The sequence below is a fragment of the Myotis davidii genome, unplaced genomic scaffold (assembly GCF_000327345.1).
Source record: "Myotis davidii unplaced genomic scaffold, ASM32734v1 scaffold356, whole genome shotgun sequence".
Classification (NCBI taxonomy): Eukaryota; Metazoa; Chordata; class Mammalia; order Chiroptera; family Vespertilionidae; genus Myotis; species Myotis davidii.
This window is the reverse complement of record NW_006288188.1, coordinates 328,440-342,568: the sequence shown is the minus strand read 5'-3', so window position 1 is coordinate 342,568 and position 14,129 is coordinate 328,440. Positions and strand designations below refer to the sequence as shown.

The following is a 14,129-nucleotide window of genomic DNA, read 5'->3' as shown; positions in this document are numbered from 1 at the left end:
TAGTATATATATAAAAGCCTAAGTGACCCTTACCACTAAACTACTGGTTGACTGGTCACTATGATGTGCACTGACCACCAGGGGGCAGACGCTCAATGCAGAAGCTGCCCCCAGAAGTCAGTTCCCTCCCACAGCCAACCTCCTGCGACTGGCCAATCCCCTGTGGTTCCTTCCCTTCCCCGCCACCCTCTCCCCAACCCGACCGCCTCCATCGGCCCTTGGTGCTAAATCATTCGTAGATGACCTGCTTCTGGGTCAGGGTTTCATATGTATCAGAGCAGCTCCCTCACTACAGTCTATTGAAAGTCAGCCCTTGACACAAGAGTTTGTCTTGCTCCTATCCTCTCCCTTCCCCGGGGGCTGCCCGCGCAGTAGTGAGGGAAGGAGGAGGGGGGGAGGCGGGGAACCCCGTGGTAGAAGGGCAGCAGTAGCATCCAACATCTGTTCCTTCCACACCTGGCCCAGCAACCTTCGCCTCCTCTCCCAACCCTGCCGGACCTTCAGGCCCCAGGCTAGGACAGGGAACCAGGGCTGGGTGGCAGTGGACGCAGCTCCTTTCCCAGGGGAGCTGAGGTCCGGCTTTCTCCTCGGAGCTGCCAGCCAACTTCCCAAGTTCCCTCTCCCTCTCCCTCTCCCCCTCCCCTGTGCACAAATTCATGCACCAGGCCTCTTGTACCACTAGATAATGATGGGTTATTTCATGTACAATTCAGTTCATTGTGATTTCTATGATGCTTTCTGTTGGAAATGATTTTGGCTGAACAATAATATGATGGCAAATGAAAAGACACGCAAAAACTTCATTGAATACATAAATCAAGATGCTCTTTTTAATGTATAGATAGGCCATGTACATTCAAAAGAAATTTAAGTAAATTTTTTAAGAAACAGCAATTTTAGGTAGGCAATTGTAAGGAAGATAACAATCATGCATGCCAAGGCTACATGATTCTTCCACAGGCCCCACGGTGAGAGATCGATGCCCTGGTTTACCAAGAATTCTTCTCCGGTACATCTGAAATTCAACAGAAAAGAATATGACTGCATTCTTAGCTTCTGTCCAATTTTACTCAATATAGTTGCTGTTCCTTAAAGAAGCCTATAGATTACCAAGTCTGAAATAACTATCCCTTCATATATAACAGGTAAAGTCAATGAGTACTTACAATTCTGCTAGCTATCAGGATAAGCAGCCTGCATATCACAGTTTAGTTAACCCCTAAAACAACTCAGTGGGGTGGATATTAGACATGTTTAAAAGATGAAGAGACTGAGGTTTAAGGAACTTAGCTAAATCCACAGGCTCACACTTTGAACCAAGTTGCTATCCATTCCAGATTCATTTGGCTCCCAATCTATGAACTGCTCTCTTCAAAGGCAGAAATGTTTATCAAGTAAATTTTCACTTCTCCTGAAAGAGAAATCCTCCGCTTTCACAGATGACACGTAGGCCCTTACAAACATGGTCAAGGCTCTTTATAGAGCGCAATAACCACAAATCAGCCACACAAAGGAACGCAAAACTAGGACAAGAGGTGGGGAAGGGCTTCCTGACTGTTGCACTCCCCCAGCTCTGGGACAGAGACCGGATGAGCCTGGCAGACCCTCAGCTACAGGACGTCACCGCAGGCCCAGGCATCAGGTGAGGCCTCGGGGAAGCTGGAGTAGAGCAGGAAGGAGGGGCCCTGCCACGGGTTAGATCAGCACCTGGTACTGAAAATAACGGGCACAGCCACCATTCTTGTCTGGTACCATTGCTGTGTGACTCCTGGAACTTAGCAGATCTGAAAAATGTCACACCCAGATCAAAAGAGGGGGTGGGCAGGATAAAGAAACCTCTTCCTCCCTAGAGGTTTCCTGGCAGTAGAGTTGACCCTTGAACAATGTGGGGTTAGGGACGCTGACCCTCACGCACAGTCAATAATCCACATATAACTAGACTCCCCCATGATTTGACTACCAATAGCCTCCTGTTCATAAAAGCCTAATTGTTAACATTAACAATTAACACATATTTTATATGTTACATGTATTATAATTGCATGTTACCATTAGCGTCCTTACTCCCAAACTCCAAAGGTTCTTCCTTTACCTTCAGAAATCGTTTCCTAAGCCCATTTCTTCTAGGAATTACTTCTTCTAACGCTGTGATTTACCAAATAAATGTTCTCTTACAGTTTGGGTCTTGCTCTGAATTCTTTCCCAGCCAGAAGCCAGGTGCCGAGGTTGCTGAACCCAGGTCTGGTCTGGCCCCACTGGTCAGACACCTGGTGCCATTCCCGAGGCCTACGGTACACTGGATACTATGACTCGGATTGTTTCGTCCCTGGTAAGCCAGGTGTCCTCCCCACCTTGGCTTGAAGGACATTACTGTGTTCTCTTTCCTCCGGCCATGGGGTTCTCCCTTTCTCTGTGGATTGCCGCACTGTGGGCGCATGGGTCAAGCACTGAAAAGCCATTAAGGTGCTCACCGCTAAAAGACTCCCGTGACAGCATGAGTTGGTCACGGACTGGGGAAGTTGCACTAGGCATCCCACGGATTGCAAGGCAATGTCCACGCACCCACAACACTGTGACGTCACACCAGGCACTTCCCTGCGGCTTTCCCTGTCAGCTTATTAGTTACCATGGAGAGAGAGAGAGAGAGAGAAAGAGAGAGAGAGAGAGAGATCCTTGCCCTTTGGCTGGAAGGATGTTCTTTTCTCTCCTTTCTCTTCCTTCCTTTGTGTCTGAAGTTCAGGCTGACACTATTTCAGCTTTTTTAAATCCTTGAGGTGAGGCTAAGGGTTAAGGGTTGAGAGACTCTAGGCTACAGATAAGGGTCAAGGTAACTAAGGACGGGAGGGGGGTGGGGAATGGATGGCTGCTTTTTAACTTTGGCTTTTCAGTTGGGATTGCTTTCTTAGGGTCTAAACAGGACCTTTTGCTGGATAAATGAGAGCCTGACCTCACCCAGCTTGGAAAATAAGAGCCAGCTGGCAGTTTCCAATGTTCCCAGAGAAGGCCGACAGGACTTGCCCTCCGGACATGAGGAGCTCTCTAGCTGGCTGGCCCAGCTAACATGTATAGGTCACTAAGAATCTTCTCTGGTCCCTGAAACCAACTTTTATGAGAGCCTCAGGGATAACTTAGGGACTCTCCTTTCACTTTGAGGGGCATCTGCTGTTCTAGGCCAATGTCCCTGAAAGCACTCATTCCAGCTCAGCCCAGTGGCCTTTCTCCGTCATACCAAACAGTAACCAAACGCATCACTTACGTTGCAAAGTTACAGGTACTGTTTGCTGTGACATTGAGTCCCGGGCAGAAGTCTAGTCCCAAAAATTCATTATGTTGCAAAGCCTATAACGCAAGGGGGAACAGGCAAGATAAACAGGTTTGAATTTCAAAGCTTCCAAAGAATTACCACAATCCCATCCTCCTAGTTTAATTCTTTATTATTTCTGAAAACAAACCAAGCTTCACACTCACAGTCTTTGTCACACCAGAGCAGCTAAAATGATTGTTCTTGGTATTCAAGAGGCCTATGGTTAAAAGTTTGGCTTCTAATACAAAGAAAATAAATTATTTGGCAAACAGGGAATACCTTTTGGCTATATTACCCTACAGCACCTTCCTCCTCTCTCCCCAATGTTGTAACCCAAAAACACCATAAACAAAATGATACAATGGTTCTCAGTGACTATTTTTAATTTACGGTAACATCTTTTGTATAGTTCTTATTTGTTTTAATCAAAACAAGTTGTAATTCTTGGACGTTGAAACTCAATTATACTATATTAAGACAGACAGTTTTCACTGGAGTTAGATTCTAAAGCCAATAATGGCTGTGAAAAGTATGTGGTCTTGGTGTGGTTTTATTTTATTTTTTTTAATTTCCCTTGCAATATAAAATATGGAGTCTAGAAAAACAAAATGTAGTCTAGGCTCCCATCCTCTCATGTATTTCGGTACTGAACTGAAAACCAACATTTTTTACATCAATTGGTCAATCTTCCTGCTTCACCATGAGTTAGCTCCCCACCCTTCACCTCCCTCACACAGGAAAGCCAAGTCTGGGGACATGCGAGGGTCAGGCTGCTGCTGCCTGTCCCAGCTGGGGAACGATGGACTGGTCACAGGGACAGGAGAGAACTTACCGCATAGCCATACCGAGGAATGCTCAAGTACTGAAGCCAGGAGAGCCAGGGCACAACGGTTCTGAGATTGACCAACAGCCCTGAGAAGATCTACAACAGAAAATCCCAGCCATCAGAACTGGGGGAGTGACTCATGAATTCTAAAGCTTACCCTCTTTAACCCCCTACAGCCCTGGAGACATTTCTGCTAAGGCCAACGCTTTCTTAAAATTTCTCCCACTGCTCTAAAGGCTTACCATGTCCTCTTTGCATGTGTACTCCTCTCTTAGCCGAGGCTGTTTGTGGCTGTGAAGGAATGACAACGTATCTATGTTTCACTGAATGGGAAGATCCTTAATTGTCAAGGCTTTTACTCTCTGTAACAGCACACAATGGAAGGCCATGGTCCTGACTGTTGTAATGATGCAACCACTGTGTTCCCACCAGTGGACACACCGGAACTTATCCTGAGCACCTGGGGGGCCTCTCTACTTCCTGAACACAGTCAGCTTTCTGATCCGCAGGGTTTGCATTCCATCTCCAAATGACTTTAGGAATAATTTGGGGTTCAGAATGGATGCTTAAAATAACCCAAAGCCTGGATATAAAGTGGCCAGCTGCAGCATAAAATATGGTCAAAACCTTCATTTAAAGATATTGAAAGTAGCATTGCCATGGAGAGCCAGGAAGGACCGTTCCAGGAAGAGATGGCTACATAAAAAGAGGTTCATACAAAACTTCTCCTAACTGGTACTCTGGATGTGGGGATGGGCATAACCAGACAATGATGTTGGTGTGACTACATTTTTGTTGTTGTTATTCCTTACCCAAGAACATTTTTTTTCCACTGGTTTTTTAGAGAGAGTGGAAGGGAAGGGGAGAGACAGAGAAACATCAATGTGAGAGAGACACATTGATCGGTTGCCTCCCACACATACCCCCACTGGGGCCAGGGATCCAGCCTGCAATTAAGTAAGGTACATGCCCTTGACCAGAATAGAACCCCAGACCCTTCAGTCCACAGTCCAACACTTTAACCACTGAGCAAAACTGGTTAGGGCCATATTTTTTAATTTGATCTAACCAAGTGTTCAGTATATAACATCTCCTGGTAAAACACGATTTTATATGTGGTTTTAAAAGTTCTATATAAGTCAACCAGGGCCAGGGATTGAACCTGCAACCCTTTAATGTGCAGGTCAACACTCTAACCATTTAACCACACCAGCCAGGGCAAAGGATATTTTATTTATTGGATGGCATTATAGGAAAATTGGGCAAGGTTTATCACTTTCTCAATAATGTTTAGATTGGTAGTTTTCAATGGCCAGACTGTGCTATTTACAAATTTTTCACGGCATCTACTCCTACTCTAGCAGAAAGGATACATGTAGTAAGCAAATAGGCTAAGTGTTCCTGTTTACTTGATGTAATATAGGGAAATGGGCTAAATCGACAATTCACTATCTTTTTTTCATTTCATTGGCACATATTAACTAGGCTCTAAAATTCTGTGGCACACCAAAAAATGACAAACAAGAAAAAACAGGTATAATTTTGAGTCATTCACACCAGATGGGTATTGCACACCAAAAAATGACAAGAAAAAACAGGTATAATTTTGAGTCATTCACACCAGATGGGTATTGTTGTGTTGGCTGTGGTCATTGTTTTATTTGATAGTAAAGGGGAAAAGAGGTCAGTGCCCCTGATTAAATAGTTGGGTATTGTATGTTGTAAAAATTCTTGCATCCCACCATTGTGCCTTTTGTGGCACGCCTGTTGAAAACTGCTGTACTATGTGGTTCTCTTCACCTATGCAAAAGTTTGGGCATGTAAGATTAGGATTAAGTAACGATTTTAAAAAAAGGTAACCAGAAATATGTTGATATAAGAGAATGTCAAGGACCAAGAAAGGAGGGGACCTAGTATTATGTAGACTTTGGAATATTTCACTATTTTTAAAACACTCCTTTTCAAAATAGAGGAGTGACCATGCCACACACTGTTCTATTTTTCATGGAGCTTAGCTTCTCCCTTGGAAAGTATTTGATCCAAACAAACCCTCTCAGCTGTTGGGGAAATAAGCCAGCAGTTCTCTAACACCAGCACGGAAGTCAGGCTATGAACCTGCCATTTCTATGAGGGAAACTTCCAATCAAAATTCTCCTGGTTTTGCCTTGGCCAGTTTGGCTGGGTGGTTAGAGTGTTGGCCCATGGACCAAAGGGACGCCAGTTCAATTCCCATCAAGGACATGTACCTCAGAGGCAGGGCAGGTTCCATCCTCTGCCCAGGTCAGGGGGAGTGTGGGAGGCAACCAGTCGATGTGTCTCTCTCACCTCTCTCACCTCTCTCTCTCTCTCTCCCCCTCTCCCTGTCTCCCCCCCTCCCTCCCTCTTTCTTTCCCTCCTCTCCCCTACCCTTTTCCCCCATTCCATTCTCTCTTTAAAGATCAATGGAAAAAATATCTTGGGGTGGGGATTAAAAAAGAAAAATACTTTTCTGGTTTTGAAGTTCCCAGTCATCAAGGTTTCACTGTATGTCACCAAGAAGCATCTTTTAAAATCTTTTTTTTTAATATATTTTTTATTGATTTTTTACAGAGAGGAAGGGAGAGAGATAGAGAGTTAGAAACATCGATGAGAGAGAAACATCGATCAGCTGCCTCCTGCACATCTCCCACTGGGGATGTGCCCGCAACCAAGGTACATGCCCTTGACCGGAATCGAACCCGGGACCTTTCAGTCTGCAGGCCGACGCTCTATCCACTGAGCCAAACCGGTCTCGGCTAAAATCTTATTTGTAAAAAAATGTTAACTAAAGTCATAGTAACTAGATTAGAACAGTAGCAAAAGAGGCTGGGTAAGGTCGAGAAAAAGCTGGTACATTCTCTAATATGTTATATTTTAACATATGGCTTCCTTAAAGCTAAGAGTCCCATTGACAAAATCCTCAAAGCAGGTTTTCCATGACAGGTAAACTTTTGGGAAGGAAGGAGGGGAAATAATTGCTCCTCAGGGAAGCACAGTTCCTACTCACCATCATAAACACAAAGGAGATGGTCATGAGAAGGGTTGCTATCGATACCACACTCTGACCTGCTGCTATGGCCAGTGCCATAGAACTGGCTGCATAAGCCACCATGATAAGGGAAAACATCATGATGAAGAAGGCTTCCACCGTCGGTTTCAATCCTGAAGAAGGAGAGAGGAGGTAAATCCAACCACCGACGTCACTGTGTATTGGGAATTGTTTATTGTGCAAATATTTTGAGAAACAGTTATCAGAATGAAAAGTTCATCCTCTATCCAACAACTACCCTGAGTCACCAATTTCCTTACAGATTGATTCCGTTTTCTTTTTTATACGACCGCATAAGCACTGTACAACATAACACCTGTGCTCTCTGTTGTGCAATTATTACCAATTTCTGAGTGCTGAGGTGGGGGGCTGGAATTCTACTGCCTTCTCGCTAAGAAGGTAACTTGTCAAGAGCACAGGCTTTCCCCCCAGATATCACCTTCCTCACAGTTTGCTGTAGCAGTGACAGTGAAGAAACTGGGAGATCAGGATCCCATGACTTCCAGGCGTTTCACTGTCTGAGGGAGTGCTGCCAGGTCTCTGAGACAAATACCACAGAGCTTGGGATTGAGGGTGGGGTTAAATGAAGTTTCACAAAACTACTGTATAGCTATAATGGGGCACTATTACAGGTCATACACTGTATTGTGTATGATATTGGAGCAGCCACAAGAATACTAATCAGGAGCTGAGGATCCAGGTACTATGCCTAATTGTGTATGGCACACCCCTTATTTGTAAAATGGAGGCTTAAACTCAATCAGTGGATCTTGTCCTATAGTGCTTTGTCAAAATATATATATATAAACATGCTTGCAAAAAGAAATTAGCTTCCTCTCACATCCAAGACTACAGAAACATAATTTTTACCTTATTGCTTACCTAACAAGAAATATGTTATACAAGTAAATATAACACTTGGTAACATCCTCATTGGTAGTAAATCAGATACGAGTTTCCCAAAGAAATAAGATGACACTCTGTAATATCCACTGATATATTCATGCCTAAAAAACAAAAATGCACACCATGCATCCCACTTTAGTTTAAGAAGGCACAGGCTGGATGATTAAACCATTTGCTGTCCTGATTTCTGCTGCCAGCAGGGGTCTAACGGCTACAGCTTCTCACATCCTCCAGGTTAACCCACCACCTTCACCCAGTCGGCATCAGGCACCATCTCAGGGGCACGCCTCCCCTGATACCTGGTTCCCGAGAGCTCTGTGCAAGGACCCCTCTTCTCATTCTAGAATTCCCTCCCAATGCCGCCCACTTAGCCCTCAGGACCCCCACTCCAGGTAAACACGTCCTGCCTCTCCTCCCTCTCCTCTGACTGGGTTTCTGTGAAAAAGAACTTCAGTAGCTGATCTCAGTGGTCACACAGGCTTTGCTTCTCCCCACTTCTGACCATGAAGAAGGTGGTGCTGCTATTCTCCATGCTCTCCAAGCAGAGCTTTGGGTCACTAAACCTTCTCCTTTCATTCTCATGATGAAGGAAAACATGGTACTTCTTCCTTCAGTGATCATACCTCCCAACCTGTCAGCTATCAAATCCTGTTTTCACCCCAATGAAGACCTCGGTCCCTCCTCTTTCTGACATCCTCCTCCGGTGAGTCCAAACTCTTCCACAAACGTTCCTTCTTTCCCTCTCTAACAATTCCTTTCCTCCAGCTTGTAACTATGGGCAAATCTCTTTCAACTTCTTGCAAAAGATCCTTTTCAGCCTCTATCTCTTACATTCTTTGTACCATTGCCTTTGCAGCTATACCCTAATCTTTAAACTCCCTTTTCCCTTGCTCTCATGATTTCCCTCCCAGCACCAGAAAAAGGCTGCTTTTTCTCAATGAACACTGGTAGTCCCAGGGACCAATCGTGGCCAACTTCTGGATGTGACCAGTGTGACCACCAGCCCTAACAGTGGACAGCGCCCTTCCTGGAACAGAGCCACGCTCACATGAAGAGCTTTTTCTCCACCACGAAGAGCTCCACGGCTGTTATGCTGCTGAAACACTGGTTGGTGGTCAGGAAGAAGAGCACCCCAGCTCTGCGGAGAGAGAAGAGGAAGAAAAGCGCTGCGTCAATTACACATTCTTAGGTCATTCCTACCTGCTGTACTGTTTCCTCACATGAGATCTAATGACATTAACTGCTCAGGTTAAAACAGTGAGGGAAGGGAAGTGTGAATCCCCACAAGTCTCTCTCCATCCCACTGTACCACAGTGGTGCCCCAAATTCACAGCCCTGGGTTGCCATGGATTGAACGGTCTTCCCCAAATACCTATGTTGAAGCCCTCAAGGTGAAGATATTTAAAGGTGACAACTTTGGAAGGTAATTAAATTTAGATGAAGTCATGGGGGAGGTCCCTCATGACAAGATTAGTGCCCTGAGAAGAAAAGGGGGAGACATCAGCGCTCTGTGCCATGCCAGAACTTAGCAGGAAGGCAGGAAGCAAGAAGAGGGCCCTCATCAGAAACTGACCATCCTGGCACCCAAATCTCCAGAATTGTAAGAACTAAGTTTCTGTTGTTTAACCAATCCAGTCTGTGGTTCTCTATTATGGCAGCCAAGGTGATGATTACCTAGGTCATAAAGTGCTACCACCTTTAATATCAAGGAACAAAAACACAAGTACCATCCTAATGCATGAACAGAGAAATAGTCAAATAAAGCCTGCAAAAGTTTAAGGCCTCTATTAGCCACTTTTTAAAGCAAAGAAGGAACTAAGACACGAGGATGCAAAATGGAAGAGTGGAGTGATATCTCTAGTAATACCTTCTTATATACAATCACCACACAGTCATTAGAAGAACCTTCATATTATCCTGGACAACCCACTCCTTGCTTTCCAATGTGCTCAAAATGAAAGCAAATCTCTCTCAGTAAAATAATTAAGGTCTAAAAAGGAAAGTACTCAGTTTATCTACACTTTGATAAAAATATAAATTTTATGAAAGCATGTCAACACACCTGAAACAGTGTTGGGCTTCCCTGGTATGACCAAACAATTTAATTAACATTAAGGATGCCAATTGAAACTAAGAGAGGAAGTGGCACATTAGGTAAATCCAAGGGTACAACCCCAGAAACAAAGAGTCTATAGATACTCATTGTCTTTACCAACAATAATCTATATATATAAAAGTCTAAGCAACCGAATGACCAGAATGACCAGTTGCTATTACGCACACTGACCACCAGGGGGCAGACACTCAATGCAGGAACTACTCCCTGGTGGTCACTGCGCTCCCACAGTGGGAGCACCACTCAGCTGACCGACTCTTCCCAGCAGCCCACCGCCCGGTGGCAGCCACTCCCTCAGTAGTCCTGCATGTCCAATCTCTGGAAACAGGCCAGGTACCGACAGACCAGTGCCACAGCATGATTCCAACAGCACTGCTAGCCTCTTGGAAGTTGGCCTCAGGCACTGCGGCCACCTCCCCTACCTAGACACTCTACAGGGAAGAAAGGATATAAAAGCAGCTGCCAGGTGATTCCCAACAACCAGCACAAACGTCAGCAGGAGGGATCCAGATTCTGGGCCATCAGAGACATCCCACCGCCCACCTGGGGGGCCAATAGCATCCTGCCCTCCACCCCCTACCCCTCTTGGGAACCAACCCATGCATGAATTTCATGCACCAGGCTTCTAGTAATGATAATAAAGAACAGAACTTAGGCAACAGTCTAATTTCAAAGTAAGTGTTTATACAATAATGAGTAAATGGGAAATAAACAGGCCCCATACACAAGCAGCTATGCAACTTTTTAGAATTAAAAAAAAAAAAAAAAACACCTAATATCAAAGGAAAAGCTAATATCAGAAACATGGGACATGGCAATATTCTGCTCAATTTGTTAATCGAACAACACAATAATGTCAATAATGAGTCTGCACTAGCAGATAGTGAAATTCCTATTAAATCGTAAGATAATTTATTTTATAGTAAAAACAGTTTTTATTTTTAAAGAATTTACTGTATTCTGATTCTGCCTCTAGACTTTTCCAGCCTGTTGTCCAGATCCTAAAAGACCGGCAGCCACCAGCCAGATTTCCAGCTTCCAGTTGGCCCTGCAACCCACTATCTAGATTGGCATGTGCCAATAATTGACTCTATCCTGCTGCTCTTTCTCCTGATTAGTAAAGGTAGTAGTCAAGGGGAGATTGCTGGTAGCAACAAAGACTTCGGTTCAGTCCTGAACGGGTTTTTCCAACAATTGCAACTGAGTTTTACTTCAGTCCCTAGTTCTGTTGTGCCACCAAAAATGTAGACAAACCATAATTGCTTAATGTATAACATCACTTCCTAACAGCCCCTTCACTTCTCAACTTTGGACATTAAGAGGTCAGCATTTAATGGTGATTTTTAAAAAGTACAGTAAATAAAGTTTAAAATTTAAAAACAAAACTGCCTGTCCATTGTACAGATTAGAGTAAAAACGGACAGAGCCTCTCCCTGGAATAATTCATTCCCAAAGAAGAGAAGCAAAGCATTGGCCTCCAGAGAAATTTCAACTGATGAAAATCTGATGGCAAACTTAAGTCAATTAAAATAAACCCAATGTTCTATTTCTACAGAAACAGCTAAAGCTCTCCTTTATTTATCTGGATTCTTCTTCTAAGATCTTCCATGGCTAGAATTGCAGTGCCTCTTTAAATTACAGTTAAGGACAGGTATCCAAATGCTTTTTTCCAAATGCTTCCCACTGCACAACACAAAAGGTACAGAGACCCCGATCCTGTGATCAGTTAAAATACGGCATCTGTAAAGGCACAAGCCATTAACTAAAAGCCAGTTTGGAAACTGCAGGTAAGAGCACAGCCCTCAGGAAAGGGCAGAGGAAACAATGGCAAAGCTCTGAAGAGGCGATGCCATAATAATCTCATTGTAGAATGACACTATTTGATTCCATCCAGGAAATATATTTTTTATTTGAGTGAGAAATTTTTATGCTTTTTCTTTCTTGCATAAACAATCACCCTTTTCTAGACCTCAGCATACATTCAACTAAAGCCACTGAAACTTGCGGCAATAGCAAAATGGGGATAATACCACCCACCCCTCTGGGCAGGAGAGTGACCTGAGACCGTGGGTAGAAAGCAGGGAGCACAGTGCCTGAAACAAGGCAGCTCTCAATACCCAAAGCACAGGGGACTCTGCTGTCTGTAACTCGCTGAGCACCTGTACTCACACCTGTCATGAGCCCATTGCAAAGTCTTATCATGAAACAATATTTTTAAGGGCACAATGTGACTGGAACTCAGAAAGGTAAACTGAGTAAGTGCTAAGCATGTACCACAACTACACACATGAAGAGCCTAATATCCAAGTAAAAACCAATTTAAAAAGTAAAAGCTAATTTCAGGAGCATGGGGCCTGACAATAATTCAGATCAACTTGTTAAGTCTTACATCTAATAGTAGTACAATAATGTTCACAATGATTCTGTACTAGTAGGTAGTAAAATCCTTCTAAATTACAAGAATTTATTTTATTATAAATACTTTTTGTTAAATATTTTAATGTATTCTAATTCTTTTCTGGTAGTACTCCATATTACATCAAACAAATAAAAAAAAATAGAATGGACATTAACTCAGACAGCAAAACTAAAAAATGGATAAATGCCGGGGTCCAGCCCTGGAGGTCCAGAGGTTCCCAAAGGTGTGGAAGGAGTCGGCGAAGAATGTTTTACACGGAGACAGCGTTCAGAACTCTCTAGCTCTCTTCAGTCTCCGTGGATCTTCCTGTGCCTGGCTGAGGCCACAGAGAAAGATCCTGAGGCAAACTGAGCCTTTATTTTATAGTCAGAGGTAAACAAGGTAGTGGTTACCAAAGTTACACTGTTCTTGTGAGTTTCACTTGTTTTTGTTCTTGCTGCACTTTCCTCAGCCCATTAGCTTCCCAGGTAAGATCTAAGGAGCATCATTAGGTCAAGCCTAACTATGCTTAAGAGGACTGTGCCCTCTAAGCTTGGACTTGTTTATGACTTTGCCAACAGGTCAGTCCGAGGCTTAACCCTATAGCAGCTCCCCACAGAAAAACTGGACTAAGAGAAAATTTAAAACTGTATGTATTAAAGGACACTATCAACAGATAACCAACAGAATGGGAGAATATATTTACAAATTTATATCCAGGAAGGGTTAATAGCCAGATATATAAAGAACTCTTACAACTCAACAATAAAAACATCCAATTAAAAAGTGGGCAAATGGCTTGAGTAAGCATCTTCCCAAAGAAGACATATAAAAGGCCAATAACCACATGAAAAGATGCTCAGCATCACTAATCACTAGGGAAATGCAAATCAAAACCACAACGAGATATCAATTCAACCAATTAGGGTGGCTATTATAATGGGGGAGGAGGGGGAATGACAAAAATAAACAACAACAAAATAAAATACACACACACAAAAAAAATAACAAGTGTAAACCTGGTTGGGGAGAAATTGAAACACTTGTGCACTGCTGGTAGAAATTCAAAATAGTGCAGCTGCTACAGAAAAGAGTATGGCAGTTCCTCAAAAAAATCAATAGAATTATGAAATGATCTAATAACTCCACTTCTGGGTTTATATCCAAAAGAATTGAAAGCAGAGACTCAAACAGTTTTTACTTATACACCCATGCTCATAGTAAAATTATTCACAACAGCCAAAAGGTAGAAACAGTCCATATCTCCATGGACAGATAAATGAATAAACAAAATGTGGCGAATAAAACAAGAAAACAAAATATTACAAAGGTATATTATTCAGCCTTTAAAAGGAAGAAATTGTGACACAGGCTACAGCATGGATGAACCGTGAAGATATTGTGCTAAGGGAAATAAGCCAATCACCAAGGACAAATACTGCATGATACACTTATATGAGATACCTACAATCGTCAAATTCACAGACAGAAAGTAAACAGGTGTTTCCCTGG

The 14,129-nt window shown here is 43.3% G+C and overlaps 1 protein-coding gene across 1 annotated transcript in view; it reads right to left on the bottom strand.

Annotated features, from left to right (window-relative positions):
* Positions 1-803: 803 nt before the first annotated feature.
* Positions 804-14,129, bottom strand: part of LOC102767295 (ATP-binding cassette sub-family G member 2) — an 18,325-nt gene continuing 4,999 nt past the window's right edge. Inside the window, exons 3-8 of the mRNA XM_015561523.1 lie at positions 9,152-9,241; positions 8,080-8,204; positions 7,156-7,310; positions 4,137-4,226; positions 3,257-3,339; positions 804-1,015 (exon numbers count right to left, since the gene is read on the bottom strand). Of these exons, the coding sequence (XP_015417009.1) occupies positions 868-1,015; positions 3,257-3,339; positions 4,137-4,226; positions 7,156-7,310; positions 8,080-8,204; positions 9,152-9,241 (691 nt within the window). The 3' untranslated portion in view covers positions 804-867. The remainder of the gene's footprint in view (positions 1,016-3,256; positions 3,340-4,136; positions 4,227-7,155; positions 7,311-8,079; positions 8,205-9,151; positions 9,242-14,129) is intronic.